This window comes from Mya arenaria, chromosome 7 (genome assembly GCF_026914265.1).
Source record: "Mya arenaria isolate MELC-2E11 chromosome 7, ASM2691426v1".
Lineage (NCBI taxonomy): Eukaryota > Metazoa > Mollusca > Bivalvia > Myida > Myidae > Mya > Mya arenaria.
Genome location: NC_069128.1, coordinates 60,932,182 through 60,953,901, shown reverse-complemented (window position 1 = coordinate 60,953,901; position 21,720 = coordinate 60,932,182). Strand labels below are relative to the sequence as shown.

General features: G+C 32.8%; 1 protein-coding gene across 1 annotated transcript; it reads left to right on the top strand.

Moving 5' to 3' along the window:
- Window positions 1–1,242: 1,242 nt before the first annotated feature.
- LOC128241890 (uncharacterized) lies at window positions 1,243–14,251 on the top strand. The gene is made up of 8 exons (XM_052959011.1): window positions 1,243–1,767; window positions 5,007–5,069; window positions 5,941–6,003; window positions 6,952–7,014; window positions 9,045–9,096; window positions 10,002–10,096; window positions 10,524–10,708; window positions 13,460–14,251. The coding sequence occupies exons 1-8, from the start codon at window positions 1,429–1,431 to the stop codon at window positions 13,596–13,598; spliced, it is 999 nt and encodes a 332-aa protein (XP_052814971.1). The 5' UTR covers window positions 1,243–1,428; the 3' UTR covers window positions 13,599–14,251.
- Window positions 14,252–21,720: the final 7,469 nt, after the last annotated feature.

Genomic DNA, 21,720 nt, shown 5'->3' with positions numbered 1-21,720 from the left:
CATTGATAAAAATGTGGGCGATGTTAAATCATGTGAAACTCACGTACTTCATTCAGTGTACATACTTGAGATTTTCTGTCATTTCCGTATCGTTTCATAATTTCCGTATTTAATGAATCATTAAATATCATCTGTTTCGTATATTCGATAATTTCGTATGTACATGCATTTTTTCATCAAAAGACAGTAATATTTATTTCTGTGTTTGGAACGCCGTCGTTAGTAATTTGAAGGTCCGTAAAATTTAAAACTTACGTTATTCAGGAGAGTACGTATGTAGTGCAAGCACACATAAAATAGCCGCCTAGAAACATAACGCGTTGCAATTTTCTTACATACATTAAGATTATCTTCGGTTAGGGCATGGTCCGGTGAAAAATGTTTACTTGAGGCTTCAGATACATAAACATAATTTTGTTGTGACTTTTTATTATGGCAGGAGTTTATGGAAAGCGGTTCATATCGTTTCTTAGTCATGTTTAATGTGAAACTGACACTTAATATCGCCTCTTACCTAACATGTTGACTGCTCCCTCATGATTTGTTTGAATGGGATATCAAGTGTTATCCAATAAGTATTACTGTAGAAAGTTTTGCTTTTGTGGTTTAATTGAAGAAATGTCTTTGGTGTGCTCATTATTTGGATAATTGTGTTTTTAAATAGTTTTAAATAATCTGCTATCGTAAAAGCAATGTTAGTGTATCCTTCTACCTGCAGGACCATGAACTGATTTGCTAATGGCCACAATTCTAGGTTGTCATAGGTGTTCAGTGGTTACATTTTAGAACCGATGTCAAAAAAATTTATGGATATAAATTAATATTAACATTTCGAATTCGGGAATAAAAATAAATTGTATGCTAACATTTAAAATGTCATCAAATAATGTTCAGTGCGAAATGTGCTGTAAGGAACAGGCAGTTGGATGCTGCAACATTTGTGGACACATTGGTGAAGCATGTTTTGGGATTCACAACACAGGCAAGATATTCCAAACCCACATTCTGAAGATGTACGGAGATGATGGTTACAATCCAAGGCGTATAATGTATGATGTCGCGGAGGAGATATGTAAACACCATCCGACTGAAAAGGCGTCACTATTTTGTAAATTTCATAAATTAACGATATGTGGTCGATGTTTTCGTTCGGATCATATTTCATGTGCACAAAAGGTTGTTGATTTGTGCAATGAGGCAGGGCATATTAATAACGACCAATGTAAGGCTATGTCTGCAGCTTTAAATGGTATACAGGATGCAATTAAGCGCACGAAGGAAGAACTTGATCGCAAAACAGAAACATGTAAGAACCATGCGGTTAAATGCAATAAAGAATTGGATGATTTCGAAAATAAACTAAAACGGAAACTAGAATATTTTATAAACAGTTTCAGGCAAGAAGCACGTAAATTTCACGACGAAAACATGCACGCTTTTTCAAGCATTTCTGCCATTTGTGAAAAGAAAAAGTCTTGGGCTATTCAACAGGAAAGTCAACTCAAAGAGTTTGTGCAAAACTCATTTACTGGTCGCCTTTACCTGATGAAACAGAATTTTGAACAGGAAATATCGGAGGTCAAAAAGGAGATAAGAGAAGCAAAATGCAAGCATAACGTTAAACTGTTTTGCTTAAAGGAAAGTAAGGTTGCCTTAAAGTGTTTGATTGAAGACTTGAGGGATGTTTGCGAACTTCAGGAGGAAGTTGATGGAAGCGACGAAGGAACCACATACGCAATTGGGGATACATCAACAGATCAGCAAAAAGTACGCCATTAAATTTGTCTTGTTTTACGTAAACACAATTCATCGTTCAATGGCGATATGTATTTAGTTGTACATGCAATGATAAAGCACACATGTATAGTTTCAATGATCCGTTCACTATGATATTCTTACTAGAGAAAATATACATCCCTTAACTTCGGTTATGTATAAAAAATAGAATATACCCACTACCCGGGGAGGAATTTGGAAAGTGTGTGTGCTTGCTACAGAGATAAACTAAAAAATATATCGAACATATATATAATATATTGGAAAATTTGATACTCATAATCCGTCATCAGTTGCAAACTGTCTATACTCGCCCTTCAATACAATCCCAAGGCAAAACTATGTACATATACCAACCGTTATTAGTCCCCAGTCAATGGTGTTTCAAATAACTATGCATTTGTTCCATTGGTGTTTCCTGCCATTGGACTCGTATAATTGACATATATTACAATGTTTAAACAATTAATGTCCTGTTAAGTCTAAGATGCACATGAGGTTTGATTGAATGATTTACAAGTAGTGCCTTACAAACATATAATACATTCTTTACCGTTGCGTTTTCTTATATTGAACCAATGACAAGACATGTCCGAATGAGGTATCGAATACAGACAGACACACCTATACACGTTAGTAAATCCATGGAAACCTGTTATATAATACTGCTGACAAAAAATCAGATCGCAGATATTTATATTTAAGTTCAAAATTGATGTTTTATGTATTTTGCTTAAACCGTTAGCTATACAACATTAATTTTCGAACGGAAATATTAAAATCTACGATCTGATTTTTTGTCAGCAATCTTATATTATTGGTTTGCAGATATTTACGAAAAAAACTGCTCTTTACAAGGCAAAAAAAAGTAAAAATAGTATATCTGTGAGAGTGCAGCTTTAAGGTATCCGCTTTATAATAAAGTACATTTATCTAGCCATTTGACTACAATCGGGTCGTTTCAGTAAATGGCTGAGGTGGTTTAAAGAAACAATCTAAGTGGGTGACTCACAACGACTCCTTTTAAATGTGATTCAAACGCGTCACACGCCGTAAGTAATGCATTGACGAAATCAAGTACGAATACCACTAAAGAACGACAGCTATTTAAAAAGAACATCCAATTGAATGACGTCCAACATTCCACGCGCAATTGATAACGACTGTTATTTATCTCAACAATGACTGAACGTCTAAGATACAATAAATACCCTTGTTGAATGTTTCTGTGTTTAGAAAGTAATAGGTAAATCTATTTTATTTTAATCATCAGGTCCCAGTTTCTCGAAACTTCTTAAGCTTAACAGGCTTAAGTTGCATATTTCAATTAGCCAAAATACATATTTATAGAGAATTTGTATAAATGAAAAATGGTTTATTGTTATAATCGTAACGACAATTCCTATCTGAAGTATTAAACCAGTTAATGGAGTATACAAAACGCAAAATATTTAAATACAAAAATAATTGGTTTAGCTTAATCCTGTTATAAGAGACTTAAGAAATTTCGAGAAATTGGGGCCAGGGTTATTATTTTGTTAACAAGTCATACTCTGTAGTATACGCTATTCATTATTTCTTGAAGTAGTCTCACATTTTGAATTAATATGCATTTTAATAAAATCGTGTTTAATAATAATTCATTTACGCAGCAGTGAGGAATTTCATTTTTTTTTAGATTGTGAATATAATTGTGTGAAGCCTAGAATAGCAAGTGTACATCACTTTATTCTTCCTTCAAACGGGGAACATTCAATTGTTACATAACCAGAACGGATATATTCCTAAGTATATTCTGAAGTGACTATTGTATTGACCATGACGTATAAGAAACAATCATTAGTGTTGTTCACATATAATTTTAAAAGTAGCTGATCTTTCAATAGTAAAAATGATTAATGTTTAACTTGATCGAAATGGATCTGCTTACCATAAATACTAATATGTGTTTTTGTTGTTTTATTTAAATGATAATATATTTCTATCGGAGTGAGTCATGCTAATGGGACTACACATGCGTATAGCTTAAGAAAAAGAAGAAGAGAAAACGAATTTTCTTTTGTACAACAAAGTTCAGAACTGCCATTTCGTTTACAAATATATTGACTTCAACCCAAAATAACTATTTTTGATGTAGGGATAAATACATAGTCAATTTATGTATCAAGCAGACGAAAATATTTGAGACACACCAAGAACATGCGCAGTTTTTTTATACATATATTTGCTATGATAGATAACCTATCGAATTTTATCAATCCATACCATGGCTTTCCTTGGGTGTCGACTACAAACTAACATATAAATGATAATCTAATGAACCCTCTGGATAACTTAAGGAACATACACATAAATATAAATCTTCTAATTTTACTTTCAAACATGTTTAAATAATTATTACAAAATTTTGGTTATATGAATTAAATGAAAACTCGGTAATAATAAATACCATGTAAATTACATATCCTAGTAACTTGTATGTTGACAGGGAGGCGTCGGCAACGTCAAACATTACGATTTGAGTCATTTTCAAAATAATTGTCATTCCACACCTCTAATTTTTAAATATTTCTAATTTTACTTAAATACTTTTTACTGTTAGGCTTTTTCAAGAATTAATACAATTGTTTTTTACAAGGTTTATATTGTACCTAGTTTGGCACTGTTTCGCTGCATACAGTACTTATTTTACCCTCTTTCTATAATTATTGTAGTTTGTAGCTGTGTTCTTAATTTGAATTGGCCTACTACCACATACACATGCATATTGCGTTTTCGGAACATGTTTTCTGCATAGATTTTACATATTTCTTCTCTATAAAAAACACTTTCAAAAGATACCGAAATAACATTGGGTCTCAAGACCTCCGCAATTACATAGTCGTACAGCGTTACCTCAATTTCAGTTGAAAGTAGGTTGGTTATAAATGTAAAGCATGCAACTTTGACTAGGATTTTCCGGCCTAAGACTTATTGAGTAGGAAGGCCTTGACTATTTTATAAGGTAAGTTTGTGTCTAAAAATCACTTGCAATAATGGGAAAACAGGAGCACCAGGAAAACACCCACTTGTCCAGCTTGGTGACTACAAACCAAACTAAAAAATAATTTATTTATTTTTTGAAATCCAGGGAGATCTTTTTGCTACTGTATGTGTAGTACAGGTTTTATATCTATATGTTAGCACGCCTTAAACTATGAATCGGTAATGCCATTATTTTACATTTGTAGACGCGAAAGGAATTCGTGGAAACATTGATTCAGGCAAAGCAGGACGTAGATAAAGTAGAAATGGTAAGATTATTCGTCGAAAATGAGAGGTACTAGACACCAGATGGTTCTAAAATCGGTTAATACAGCTTTCCTTAAAATAAGACTAGAATTATCAATACTGCCTAGTATGAGTCGATATTTAACGTTATTAGAATAATATTTTATTATTGTCTCAACTGAGTTTTTTTTCCGTTTAAAATATCATATACAGGTTGTCCAGTTTATAGAATGTTTTTTTAGCACGTGGGATTTACGTGTTAGACAAACCCAGTTAATTACAGTATAAAGTTAAAGTAAAACAGTATGTAAATTAAATGCGTTTTACACAACGATATCAATATTATTATGTTCTTCACATTTTTTCTTGCAATGGTATCATCTGGTGTCTAGTCCCTTTAAGGAGTAAGTTTCAAGTCCACGTGTGTGATAGCATGCTATTAGTAATTAGTATCTACAATTATATATACACACATATCATAAATGATATGAGCTACGGAATTGTGATATTGAGTATAATCATATTATGTACTGCGACACATGGGAACGGGTGAAATTAACTCAATCCAAGCTTTCCATTGTTAAGAATATTTATATAATAATAGTTACGAATACATATCACATAGATGACTTAAACAGAGAAAACTAGTCCTGCTGAAGTAAAAGGTACATGTTCATTTTAACCAAATACATTCCTCTTAAGCAGGCAAATAGTACAACTTTGCATAATGTTGATTTTTTTTAATTATCTTTAATTAAATTTTTTACGATGCTAAAATATTTCTATGATCCTGTCACCTTTTAAATTTGTTGTAATGGTTATTTAAACACCTCTACACGACTCATTTTTGCAGTCTATTTCATATATGAAAAGTCAATGTTTACTCATTTATAGGCAAAGGATGAACTTTGTGATGAGCTGAAACAAATGAAACAGAAACTTGATACTTCAGAAAAGGTGAGACATTTTATAATCTCTACAAGAATATTATCGTACAGATATATACAGGGATAACATTTGCGGTAAAACATTTACATCAATGGAAAGAGGGAACAACAGGGACAATCCTTGTTGCCGAAAATTAAAAAAAAATTAAAAGGCACCATAACGACAATGAATTTAAAGGCCTAGTTTAATCCTTCTATAAGTGACCCCAACCCCGCAAAACCGTGTATTGTACACAATGTTTGTGAATTTATCATAATCTAACTGCCTAATTGTCTTATCTCTGATCTGAATATCCTGCTTCGTAGTTTTGGAGGTTTTATTATAGAAATGGACCCTAAATGGCCCTGAGCCAATAAACAAATAAACAGGAAATTGGCCCCTACTATGACATCAGTGCAATTAGCAGGCACATTCTTCAAACTAGGTCCTTAACATCGACAAACAGACTACACACGTATCAAAATAGCTCAAAATAGTTGTGTCTGGCCATAACCGCACACGTGAAATAATTACAAAATTAAAAATGCATCATAAAGATAAGCCAACATAAACTTGAAAATGATAAAGCGAAAAATAGCATAACATAATGAAGAAATGTCATCGACGGAAACAAACATCATATGCAAACAAATGAATGAAGCCGGAGCAACAGTGATAGCCCTTAAGTGTACGATAAAGGCATATAAAGACTTCAGCAGGGTTTCAAATTATGTATTTTAGTCTTAAAATATGTATCATAGTACAAACATAGTACAAACCAGTAGGAAAAACAAAATGAAAATAATTAAACAATAAACAATATAAATGCTCTCGAATATCCTTCAAGCTTACAGACCGTCTCGTATCGGCAGTTAGAAGTGTTTGAAAGATAACTCTTGTCTAAATTTGAGGGAATTTAACAGAATATTGGTCACACAAACAAACAAAAACTGTAACAATACTAATATATATTTTCAGATGAGAATGGAACTGCACGACGAGCTGGAACGAGTCAAACAGGACCTTGATAATTCAAGAAAGGTGATTAGTTTTACGAAACATCTTATGTAACTGGTTTTCGTGGGTTTTCGTAAAAAAGGCTCGTTTCAAGACAAATAATAAAAAAAGTCAAAACTTTCAATTCTGTGAGAGTGCAGCTTGAAAATCTTGAAGCGAGCAATTATTATGAGTGTATTCATTTATGTATAAATAACAATGATATGATAGTTCTGTACACTTCATTTGTGTATCCATACGCGTGAAGTTAAGGACGGGGTTCGAAGAAGAGATATTGGACATGTATATTCATCTAAAAAAACTATTCACATTAAATTATTACAAACAATTTTGAAAAGTTTTATTTTCATCAAACGTTCATAATATATGTAGTTAATTTTTGTATCAAGAGATCAAAATAGAACCGGCAATTATGAGTCGAAATGAAAAGTAACAAGTCACAAAACGTTTAATCACATCATACAGGCTTTCCAGTCTTTTTAGAACATTATACATACGTGATATAAATTTGCTTTATTTCTATTCGTCATAAACATATTCGTTTATTTTTCAATTTCTTGGTACAATTATATAGTGTTTGAAATGGGTAATAAGTTCTACCAAAACCATGTGAATACATCGTTCAGTATTTAATATATATCTCTTATGAACAGTATGGCATGTGACAATCGCGAGATGATTTTTAGGCTGATAGTATTCAAGTTTACGAGTGAGCTGTCAGGTCACAGATGACGTCATCACTCGATTGAAGGTATATAAATATGGGATGACTATAAAATAAAAATAACGATGAAGAAAATATGCGTTAATAGCCCCAATGCTGTAAGATTTGGTTTGCAACGAGACTGGTAAGTGATTAAAGTAAATAAGCATAAATCTTAATCGATTTGTCGCGTGTATCACTCATTCCCGCATGCCAAAAATCAAGGTAAAGGGTCATTACTCAAGAAGAATTAAATTTAGGGTCACGGGGAATAATTTGACCATGCATCGGGGGGGGGGGGGTTAAAATAATTTGGCATATATTTCCACCATGATCTGCAGGCGTGTCGTGTCGCTCGCAATATACATGTTTGACGATCAAAGGGGAAGGTTACATCTCGGGAGTTTGGGTTAAAATGTCTGGTATGTTTGCTTGTCCGAGCTGTTAGTTGTCCATATATTCGGGGAAAATACTCGGCTGAAATGTGAACGAAGAGAAACCGGCGTGTCATTAACTAGATTCATGTCCGTAAATCAAAGGGTAACAGGTCAAGGTCAGAATCAATATTAATTGGTCAATATTCCTTGAATGTCAACTTGTCAGGGCTGTAGCTTATCTATGCATTGAAGGATTTAAAAAAAAATAGCATAAGGTGGCGAATTGTGTGCTAGTTCCAGGTCATACATAAGGCTAATTGGTCAAAAGTTCTAGACGGTGTATCTACCAATATCTCTGGGTCACAGGCCTAGGTCTTATTTCGTGGACATACGTCAGGTGTCCTTGTATTTTCGCTTGTTTGACGTTACTACAATAGATAATTGAAAAACTGATTTTCTTGGAATAGCCAATTAAGTTATTTTTTCCAAGAATTTCAAAATCATATTAAGTTATTAAAAGCAAGCATACTTATTTAAAAAAAGGTCAACTTAATTTTTAGAAGAAATAAACTACAAACATCACTCACCGTTACTTTTATAAACAGAACGTTTTAGACGGACTAAAAAATGAAACGAAATGGTGAATGGTCATCTGTATATATATTTAGAAATATAATATATTAACTCACCGGTCTTCGTTTAGAAATCAGATGAGGAGATAAAACGTACGAAAGAATACTTGGCTTACTTTAAACAGGTAGGATGAATTGATTGTGTCAAGCACAATCACACAAGCAATCGTTTGACCAATGTGCACCGGTTGTTAAAGATTGACTTATATAAAATAATGTAAAAAGGAAAACAACGTCTAGTGTTAAAACAAACATGAACACATATATATGCTCTGTTTGTTTTAGAGTTTGTCTTTTGTTTCACGATGTGTATTTCTCCTCATTGACATTTTGTTTTTAAAGGAATGTGCATTACTCCAGGCAAAGGGTCTACCCATCAAACAATGCATTGAAAGTATGTACCCATTACCATATTATTTGATATACATTAACATAAATATCACTCTATTGACAACGATTTTTGAATTATATACTTATGCTTCATGAGCGGGTGATAAAGAATACTGTTTTGATCTTTACTTGAGTAATGATAACAATGTTTAAGGACCAGTGCAAAAGTCGTCTGAAGGACCAAAACTAAAAATGTAAAAAAATGTCTATTTATTTTGAGGTGTAATAACTGGCAGGCAAAATAAGCAAATTTAACGAAATATGTTTTTATCAGATTTTTAATCAAAAAGCATTTACGTTCTTCTAGAAAAGTTTTATAAAAAATGAATATGTTTTTTGTGTCAAAATTGTCAGTACTACCTAAAACAATGTCCGGAGTCTGCTATTTGAAGCTATTTTGATAAAATGATTTGCATTTTTGTTACTAGGAAATGAATTTAATCCACTATTTTTCATTATTTTATTGAATATATTTCTTATTTGAAAAGATATAATCATGAACCCTCAAGACATTGTTAACTAGGTGGTCTGGAGAATTTTGACACAGTAACAAAGCTTTAATGTCTACATACTTTCCGAAACAATGTGAATGCTTTTTTATCCCAAATCTGATAACATATTATTTCGTAAAATTTGGTCAACTCCTGACCACCCAAAAGAATGTTTGTTTAACTCCCGAAACGGATCGTTCCTCAAAACTAAATAAAACATCAACTTTTGAAACGTTTCGATTGTTTGCCTTCCCCACCCGCTTTTACACTGTGGAAGGCCGTTAAAAACAAAAGTGGTACTTATCAACGTGTTGGCTGTTTTGATTTTATTGTGTTGCTCTTTTACCAAACAAATGCACACAAACAATATGATGTCATTAATTGTTATTACAAGTATTAACACATTAGGTTGTTTTAGGGAAACAGCCAACTGGATCAGTAGAGGTCACGGTCAGCCAGTACCACCGTTTTTCTATCGGTTTATTATTTACATTCCATGATGGCATTCAGACGGTAATCATTTTGTTTTTTAATTTATATGCTTTGTCAATTACGAGTTTCAAGCGGACTTTGATTCGCAAATGACATTTTGATATTCCTAACCAGGGGCGGTTCCATAATTTGACGTGAGATGATTGCCGTAAGTAAGGCGCCTAAGCTTTTGACTTCCGGTCCTCCCTCAGAACCGAAATTTATTTGGTTTAAAGTGTTGGCAGGTGGTTTTGGTGGTTTTTGGTACTCCCCGTAGAAGTTTTTAACAATTTCTAGTCCGAAATGGTGTATTTTGAGCGTATTTTATTACAAAATTTTACAGACAACTAGTACAAAACATTAATATGATGATAAATGGATTGAAAAACAAGTTAAATAATAAGTTCATTAACTCCCTTCCATAGTACGGCCCTTATAACATTTTTCTATTCCCTTAACCTATTTGCAGAGATACCATCCGTTCCCGGGTCAACCATATAAAGGCAGCACGATCGCAGGACGTTTGAAGAACGACAGTGAGGGTCAGACGGTATGTAGGATGCTGAAGACGGCGTTCAGAAAAGGGCGGATGTTTACTGTTGGGCACGACGGGAATGTTTGGCTGAGTGGCATCTCAATGTTTGATAGTGACTTGTAAGTATTGTAAGGGCAACTTGTATGTAGTATGTTGAAGTCAAGTTTCAGGAACAGACTGATATTTGGGAAAGAATTGAGAGCTGTTCTAGATGGCGTCTCACTGTTTGATAGAGGTGTATTACTGTTGGATGGTGGCGTCACACTGATGGATGAAACAACACATACTTCCTGGTTATAATAAATGCACAAAAGCGATGAGGGTCAGCAGGTTTGTAACATGTTAAAGGCGGCTTATTTTAACTGTTCGGCTTCACTAGAGGGTTACCTGGATGGCGGCTTCTTGTATGACGATCCAGTTTCTAAACGTGACGTTTGAGGGTAAGTATGACTGGTATTACACATCCACAATAGTGAGCATAATTATTTGGAACCTGTGCAAGCCGGTAGGAAGGGGGCGCCATTCTTAGTAGGGTATTACTTTATTATGACCTAGTGGTGGAGCTTAATATGGGTAAGGATATTTATATAAAAAATGTTTGTTTAGGGTAACCTTCCCAAAATTTCTAGGTAGGGTAGGTAGGGATTTTTTTTCTTCTCAAAATCTGTCGTTAGTTCAGGGTGTTTTCTTGCACATGGCAGTTTTTCCTACATAACTGACATTGCCTGACTTTGTTTTATCATATAAACAAAAATTCTGATTAAAATCTGCATTTATCCACCCTTCGTAACTCTCTATTCGCTAACAAATATTTTTTTTGCTCAGAAACGGAAAACAAAAATAGTTAGGGTCGGCGCATTTTTATAGGTAGGGTCGGGTTACCCGAAACGGACATATTTCTTTTAGGCCTTATGTGTACTGTGTTGTATGTACACGGCTTTGAAATGGACGCATATTTGATTGAAGGCAAATTATGTGTATTATGTGTACTGTGTAGTATGTACCAGACGTTTAAATGGACGCATATTTGTTTGAAGGCATTACTTACTGTTTAATTGTGATTTGTGGGAAGAGGATTCATATGGCGAAAGTTATGAGAAGCTGTTTAGAAATGTAATTAAGATTTGTAGTAAAACACAACGTCAAGAAGTTTTATTTCCATGTTTCTCATATTAATAAGTATTATATTGAATAATTCCGTCCGTGTCATATTTGCATATACAATTACTTAGATACTTAAATCAAATATGGGTATATTAGAATACTATTAAGTACTGAAGGTGAATAACGTACTAATTAATTGAATATATGAGGCATTCATTCATAATTTGTTTTTAAATGACTGGTATCTCTCCATGCAAGAGTTTGTATACTACGTCATTAGAATAAACGTATTGGAAATATTCATGAAATGAACTACATCATGCATTCTAGTTGCCTTAACGACATTACGTTTTAAAAGTTTAACTCATTTTATCCTATTTAGAAATCCGTACCTGTTCATTTAATACAGTACATCGTTTGCCACTGGGTGAGTTCAGTGCCTAGAATGTAGAATTGCGTATAAAAAGATTAAACAAATAATTAAGTACAGTAACTACAATTTTGAACAATGTATGGAGGGTTAAACAAATAATGAAGAACAGTAACTCGATTGTAGAATAATGTATGGACGATTTAACAAATATAGAAGTACAGTAACAGGAATGTAGAATAATGTATGGAGGATTAAACAAATAATGAATTACAGTAACTAGAATGTAGAATAGTATATGGAGGGTTTAACAAATAATGAATTACAGTAACTAGAATGCAGAATAATGTATGGAGAGTTAAACAAATAATGAATTACAGTAACTAGAATGTAGAATAGTATATGGAGGGTTTAACAAATAATGAATTACAGTAACTAGAATGCAGAATAATGTATAGAGGATTAAACAAATAATGAATTACAGTAGCTAGAATGTAGAATAATGTATGGACGATTTAACAAATAATGAATTACAGTAACTAGAATGCAAAATAATGTATGGAGGATTAAACAAATAATGAATTACAGTAACTAGAATGTAGAATAGTATATATGGAGGATTAAACAAATAATGAAGTACAGTAACTAGAATGCAGAATAATGTATGGAGGATTAAACAAATAATGAATTACAGTAACTAGAATGTAGAATAGTATATATGGAGGATTAAACAAATAATGAATTACAGTAACTAGAATGTAGAATAATGTATGGAGGATTAAACAAATAATAAATTACAGTAACTAGAATGCAGAATAATGTATGGAGGATTAAACAAATAATGAATTACAGTAACTAGAATGTAGAATAGTATATGGAGGGTTTAACAAATAATGAATTACAGTAACTAGAATGCAGAATAATGTATGGAGGATTAAACAAATAATGAATTACAGTAACTAGAATGTAGAATAGTATATGGAGGGTTTAACAAATAATGAATTACAGTAACTAGAATGCAGAATAATGTATGGAGGATTAAACAAATAATGAATTACAGTAACTAGAATGTAGAATAGTATATATGGAGGATTAAACAAATAATAAAGTACAGTAACTAGAATGCAGAATAATGTATGGAGAGTTAAACAAATAATGTGAAGATGGGAACCCCTTTTTATTTCTCTCAGACTTTATTATACTGCATTTTAAACCTGATTTAAATGCGCATTAAACGAATGAGAGTATTTGTAACTTATTCTGCATGTATACAATGAACGCGAGTTAAACTTCAAGTTCAAGTCCTCAAGTGGGCACTTGAGATGATTGATTGGCATCTTACTGTTCGTGAAAATACTCTGTACATATGCTTGCAGTTATACAATTATATTTTTAGTCTGGCGATAGTACCTATTTCGCACTACGCTGAATACATACAGGGGGTGAAAGCGGAGCTTAAAGCCAAAGGCATCACGGAGGATACCATAGATCAGACGGAAACTGTTGAGGGGATTTTCATTGTTGATGGTCCGTAACTCATGCCGCTGACAGAGGTGGACATAGATCAAACAATGAAACTGGAAGGATCTTTTACTGTCCCTTGTCCGTAAATTACAGGTTTAAGTTTGCTTGGAGAAACAATACAAAAACATTATTTGATATCAATTATATGCTCTGTATTTTTTTATCTTGCAAATGTTTGTTCTATAATCGTTGCGGATTTATGGTCCATTGCATACATTGTGTTTTAGAGAGGTTGCTTAACCCCCAATGGTACAGGAACCTTTACATGTTGGCTAAGTTTTGTAGATTATTTTGCTGTCTTGAATGTCGTACAAATAAGAGTAGATTGTATTATATGACGAGGAAATTGTGCAAGTTTTGAGTTACATGTATGATAGCACTAGGAAATATATGTTTGCGAGGGTCAGTGAGCTAATCTTTCTTGATTTTGTATACAATAATGTTATTAGAACTGAATTTGGTCCGGGAGGTTGAATTTGGTATTTAATAAAGTAGAGGTCAACTTTGACTAAAGTTTGTGTTAATTTTTTGTGTGCAATGTTATATGATGGATTCCTTCATCTTCACTCATACGGCAGTATATCTAGTTTATTTTTCTATGCCAATTATTTATGCCATTGAACGAATAAATATATCCATTATTTCCACCGAAATAGTATAAATCTTTTGATGTTGTTCTTTTATCAGTGGCCGAGAGACATATCATGTATTTTAGTGAATATATTTAATATTAACCAAACAAGAAACTATTTATACACAGTTATTGAGCTGTATATTGTAGCCACGTGTCTAAACTAGACATATGTATGTAGTTTATTTGTAAATATAAATACAGCTACATGCAGCTGTAGTTAAACACAGGTTGAGTCCATGGTCAGTATTCATAAAATATTAAAGGGAAATGTTCATGGTTTGTAAAATGCATTATTTACTGATTAATTTTATTGTTTTTAAATACGAAGTAAAGTCTTAAAATCATAAGGAGTGTTAAAACTAGGATAGTGAAAGCTGGAACCCTGCGACAAATATGGATATATACTGAAATATTGTATTTTGAAAGTTCGCGATTTCCAAAACCGTTGCTAACACAATTCAGCAAAAGACTGTAGCGTGATTGGTTGACTTACATTAACACGTTATGATTTCTATGTATTTAAAAAGAAGTTCAAATACCCAGCATGATATGTATGAATCCATGTGGCCGAGTTGTTGAAACATCGGTTTTATGACTGTTTCTTGAATGTGCTAGCGTGTGTTCGAAACAGTCTAAAACCAGACTTTTTTTAAATTGTATTTTTCTGCAATATCTGTATCAAAGAGTGAAAAAAATCATAAAATAAATGTTTTCAGATGCATTACCGGGAAAAAATGTTTTTATATCCAAAACATGAGCAAGCCCCTTTAAGTCATTTCAATTTCTTAAAGTAGCCATTGTTAAATGAAAAGAAAAGTGTAAGTATTTAAAGATTTAAAGGATGTATTTCCTAATATAGTATTACAGAATTTAAGAAGTTATTATGTCATATATAAACAATGAGATACTTAAAATAGGAACATGATTCAAGTTAGAAAATGACTTAAGCTGGCTTATGAATAACGGTCCTATCTACTTCTGTTTAAGTACAACCAATGGTATAGGTTTACAATTATGACTATATATGGTAACATTTCATTCTTACTCAGTGTATCAGAACAGACCTGAACAGAACTGACAGTTTATTCGACTTAAACAAGTGTATATCGCCGTAATATACATTACATTTTTTTTAATTTACATTATCTATTTTTTCCTTCATTAAATTATATTAAATAATACGATGTATCTAGGTAAACTGTTGTTTTATATACAAATAAGTTAGAAGAAAATGGTAGGTCACGAGCAGTATGAAACGGACCCAGATATTAGTTTCAGAAGAGCTTGTTAGCTTGCTTACGATTATCTGTATTACCACTAGAGCGAAAATTATTACTTGCTGTTGCTACGGTTAAACTTTTGCACCGGCTGTTCTAATCTTTAGAGAATTGCACTCTATGTAGGGAGACCACCAAGCGACAGAGTAGCAGTGCATGACCTACGACGCATTGCGTACGTTTTGGTCATCGCACAGATAACTAGTATACCCATAATCGGGGCTCAGAGTCGCCTTGAATATTGAAGGGAGAAGACAGGTAAGAGAACTTCGCCGATAACCTTTGTGACGTTCAGAACATAATCAGCAATCGGGAGTTACAAAGAGTTAGCTCCAGCTACAAGAAGGTGAAGGCTTGTGAAATCATAAGCTGTACAGATTGCTTCGAACCCAATGAATTATGTTGACTGAGGGGAGACAACTCACTGAAATTTTAGGCCGACCCGATCTTACACCACGGCAGCCACGAAAATCTTGACAATGTAAAAACCTTTGACTCAGTCGTTTATTGTATTTTAATGATAAAATGTGCCAATATGTGCCTGAAAACCGGAGGGATAAAAATAGCAATTCGACGAATTATAACAAAGGGTCAGGGTCACAAAAGGTCAAGGTCATATTTCCTGATATTAGATGTCATTGCTGATAGTATCACTGAGGACGATTTATTCAGATCACATGTTTATTACGTTGACACACAATTATTTATTCATTTTGTTTCACATACAGAAACCGGATACAGCTTACATATATATAGTATCAACTGAACACAGGTATACCGACGCTGTTAGAGACTCTAAGCTTTATAAAGACAGTAAACAAAATGGTACGATGTTTTGGTGTTGTTGTTTTTGGAAGGATGAGAAGCGGTTGGTTGCCATGTATCATGGAACTCAGAACCTCTTTTTTCAAACCCGTTTTTTGCATTCACATAACCTGACGGATCTAGTTGATTTAAAGGCATGATCAGTAAAGGAATGGAATGCTTTACAGTAAAACAAGGACATAAGCTTACTCTTAAATTCGTTAAGGAAAAACTTTATTTTTAAACAAGATTTGCATATATAATATAGCGTGGTTGGTTGAATATACGAACATCTTGATTAGTGCCATGGAAGTGCAAAGGCGGCGATACCTTTGAGGCCCGCTCCAGGCACCATTTAACAGTTATATGTTATTTAGCTAAGTATCTGGTACCAAACACTAAAACAGGAGTTTAACCTCAATAGTCAATAATTCGGTACACATGTACTAGGTGTTTACACCTTCAAACCGTGCATTGGTATGCTGTGTAATTAATCATCCATTATTTATGAAAATGTGTTTCATAAACATTGTCTCAACAGTATATATAATATTGTCAGAATTAAATGATGAAGAAAGTTATGATACATTTTTATCTAAACAATGCAAAAAACGGAGCCTACGTGGGTTCTTATGGCACATATTTTATTAAGATGTTCTTCACGAAAAGATATCAATACTCCTTTTTACGACGAACGTTCGAGATTCGTTATTCGAACAATGGCTTCATACACCTTGTTAATAAAAGTTACAATTAAACATTATTCCATTAAAATATCATTTTCACGTTTTAAATGAAATGCATATTTCGCGTTATATCATTCATTAGTAAAACTGGACTTTTTGTAATAATATAACGTATATATTGGATATCTAAAACCCTAGTGGAACTATTCTCTATATTAATTTATTTTCAAATTATATTTAAACAAATCAAGGTTCCCACCAAATCAATACGACTATTTTACTGTGCATAATTACAATTTGATCAGCACCCTTACAGTTTAGTTTAATTTCGTTTTGCTACTAAATCGTCAGGCATAATGAAACAATTGGTAGGGATGGACCATGAAGCGCTATAAATATTTGAATCCATTTTTCGCGCTAGTCGGAAGTTTCATATTCAACATACTTGCTGAAGGAATCCAGGGTCCATGATTATAAAAATCTCAGTCTTAATCTTAATACATGTTTACCACATAAGAGGATAGTATGATTCACAATATCGTATGTTTTTAATCTTTATAAAAGCATTCTTACTCATAGAATGTGTGAATTAATGTACTCTGTCAATATTTGGAAGAAACATCATTCCAGATCAAATAATGTACTTGAGTTATATGAAAACATAAGAGTTTCACTCCCTTTTTTAATTTTTTGGCTGTAGCAATTATTTTCTTGAACTTATGAAAGTTTGCGCTTTTAAAAGATTAAAAACAGATAAGATTTTGCTTCAATTAACATTCTAATATATGAGGTTGATCTTTTGAACTTTTAATCCTTTTTCATATATTTTTGTGAAAATAAGAACTTTTTAACTCTTATCATGTAAAGTTTATTATGTCATCTAAAAAACCTCACAACTTACACAAAGCAGAAATAAGGTATCATCTTGTAATCAGCTCTAATAAATAAAAACTTTTTTCACTAATGCTCTCTTATCGATGATAATAATTTATGAATAAAAAAACGTTGCTTAAGCTGAAAACAGTTCCGTCTTACAATATGAATAGAATCGGAATTAGAATCAGACTGTATTTTATTTGGATTTAAACATGTAGTTTATCATCCATAAACATGTAATAATAATATGTACAAGTCAATAGTAAATAAATACAAACACAATACATCAAACGTGTTATGTTAAACTATAATGGTATAATTTATACAGCAATAGAAGAGAACAGAAGAAAGTGCAGTCCATTTTAAACATTTAAAACAAATACACATACTAAAATAGTTAAAAAAATACTCTTGAGCATTTGTAAACTTGATTTAATGGATAAATGCATAGCAATCGGTCACACATAATTTGTAAACTTGATTTAATGGATAAATGCATAGCAATTGGTCACACATAATTTGTAAACTTGATTTAATGGATAAATGCATAGCAATCGGTCACAAATGTTATAGTTGCAGGCATAATATGAGAAAAAAATAACGTGTTTAATCGTTTTACTTTTCATGTTTTTTTTATTCTAATAAATATTAAAGTTTCATTCTAATCAATCATTTTTCATTGCGAGTCAGTTCAAAGTTTATTGTACATAAACACAGTAGCATACATATATCGAACAATCATGATAGAAAAGTGATAATGACAAGTTATGATATCAAACTCAGACGTCCATAATATATATTCTTTCTTTAAATGCCTAATAAATAGACATTGCTATATTGCGTATGCTCAAAGCATTTGTACTAGAGATTTTATCATGAAATTTATCAATAGTAGGGTTTTCTCGATAGTATTTTGCAATATAAACATTCCTTAAAACATTATATAAAGGACATATCAACAAATAATGGAAATCATCTTCAATATAACATTCGTAGTATGGACATGTGCGATTTCCTCTCTCTATTCCAAAATGTCTACCGGTTTTAGTAGCACGATTATGTACAGAACATCTAACCGATGCAAAACATTTAACAAAGAAATTTAGCTACATCTGAAACAGTATCAAGCGAGTATCAAAATAAGTTATTTGATTATTTTGTATCACAGATACACTATGTGTAATGTTGAAACAATACCCAATAACGTAAAAATAAAAAAAGGTCTACAGCTTGGGCAAGGAAAATTCAGCGATCAAGAAGATTGCATAATAATATATTTAAGATAATATTTGTAACGTGCATGTGAAAACTAGATGCCAATTATCGCAAGTCTCGCGGCATTTTGAGTACAAAAGAATTCCATTGGCGAATGTCCCATTAGCAACCGGTTTTGGTAAAATTACCCCTTTTGCATAAAATTTCGTCTAATTCACACTTGGGGGTGTGATTAGGTCAATGCGTAATGTAGCAATTAAAGAGCTCGGACAGACCTTTATAAACCCAACAACAACAACAACAACAACAACAGCTACAACAACAACAAATGTGGCCGTGAAATACACAGTTATACAACGAAACATACAAGGACCAGTCCAGTAGTCGAAAACTAAAAAAATAAACACTATTTAGGGACCACAGGACTTAAACGTATTTTTAATTCATATTCATTTATTAGAACTTTTTTAGGTAAGGGTTATTTATTTAGCCGTACATATGTTTTACACAAGAACCTAGTGGGATAAGACCATTGTAACAGCGACACAAATAAAATGTTTTTTTATAGTATAAGTGACTGAATCTGCGAATAAGACCTCATAGTTTACGATATAAAAATAGGACGACCACGCCCTAGGTGTGACGTTTCTGTTCAGATTCAGTGTTTAATTATGTTAACAAATTAGTTACGACTCTCAACTTCATACTAGTTGAGAAACTTACCAATAACAGCAAAATCAAATTAGTTCAGACTCTCAACCTCACACTGGCACAGACACTTACCAATAAAAAACTCAAATTAGTAATGAATCTTTACCTTACACTGGTACAGACACTTACCAATAAAAAACTCAAATTAGTAAAGACTCTCTACCTCACACTGGTACAGACACTTACCAATAAAAAACTCAAATTAGTAAAGACTCTCAACCTCACACTGGTACAGACACTTACCAATAAAACAACTCAAATTAGTTCAGACTCTCTACCTTACACTGGTACAGACACTTACCAATAAAATTCTCAAATTAGTAAAGACGTTCTACCTCACACTGGTACAGACACTTACCAATAAAAAACTCAAATTAGTAAAGACTCTCAACCTCACACTGGTACAGACACTTACCAATAAAAAAATCAAATTAGTTCAGACTCTCTGCCTCACACTGGCACAGACACTTACCAATAAAAAAATTCAAATTAGTAAAGACTCTCAACCTCACACTGGTACAGACACTTACCAATACAAAAATAAAATTAGTAAAGACTCTCTACCTCACACTGGTACAGACACTTACCAATAAAAAACTCAAATTAGTTCAGACTCTCTACCTCACACTGGTACAGACACTTACCAATAAAACAACTCAAATTAGTAAAGACTCTCAACCTCACACTGGTACAGACACTTACCAATAAAACAACTCAAATTAGTTCAGACTCTCTACCTTACACTGGTACAGACACTTACCAATAAAACAACTCAAATTAGTTCAGACTCTCGTCCTCATACTGGTACAGACACTTAAAAATAAAAAAACTCAAATTAGTAAAGACTCTCTACCTCACACTGGTACAGACACTTACCAATAAAAGCATACTCAAATTAGTTCAGACTCTCGTCCTCATACTGGTACAGACACTTACAAATAAAAAAACTCAAATTAGTAAAGACTCTCTATCTCACACTGGTACAGACACTTACCAATAAAAAAACTCAAATTAGTAAAGACTCTCAACCTCATACTGGTACAGACATTTACCAATCATAGCATACTCAAATTAGTTAAGACTCTCTACCTCATACTGGTACAGACACTTACCGAAAATAGCAAAAACAAATTAGTTAAGACTCTCTATCTCATACTGGTAAAGACACTTACCGATAATAGCAAAAACAAATTAGTTAAGACTTTCAACCTCATACTGGTACAGACATTTACCAATAATAGCATTCTCAAATTAGTTAAGACTCTCTACCTCATACTGGTACAGACACTTACCGAAAATAGCAAAAACAAATTAGTTAAGACTCTCTACCTCATACTGGTAAAGACACTTACCGATAATAGCAAAAACAAATTAGTTAAGACTCTCTACCTCATACTGGTAGAGACACTTACTAATAAAAGCAAAACAAATTAGTTAAGACTCTCAACCTCATACTTGTCGAGACACTTACCAACAATAGCAAAAACAAATTAGTTAAAACTCTCCACCTCATACTGGTACAGACACTTACCAACATTAGCAAAAACAAATTAGTAAAGACTCTCTTCCTGATCCTGGTTGATATACTTACTAATACTAGCAAAAACAATTTGGTTAAGACTTTCTACCTCATACTGGACGAGATACTTAGCAATAATAGCACATACAAATAAGTTAAGACTCTCTACCTCATAATGGACGAGACACTTACCAATAATAGCACATACAAAAAGGTTAAGACTCTCTACTTCATATTGGTCGAGACATTTACCAATAATAGGAAAAACAAATGTATTTCCCAAATAAAGAGATGTTCATTAAGTTGATAAGGATCTTCCCTTTGGTATAAATATTATTAATAACATTAGGGTAAACCAATAACCAAAACCAAGAGCCAAAGTATCGCTTAAGGACCACCAATATTGTCTTT

Bases quoted from the DNA above. Each gene is read 5' to 3' on its own strand.
- LOC128241890 (XM_052959011.1), top strand. From the start codon at position 1,429: ATGCACGCTTTTTCAAGCATTTCTGCCATTTGTGAAAAGAAAAAGTCT. The intron at 1,768-5,006 runs GTACGCCATTAA...TTACATTTGTAG, and splicing joins CATCAACAGATCAGCAAAAA to ACGCGAAAGGAATTCGTGGA. The intron at 6,004-6,951 runs GTGAGACATTTT...ATATATTTTCAG, and splicing joins AACTTGATACTTCAGAAAAG to ATGAGAATGGAACTGCACGA.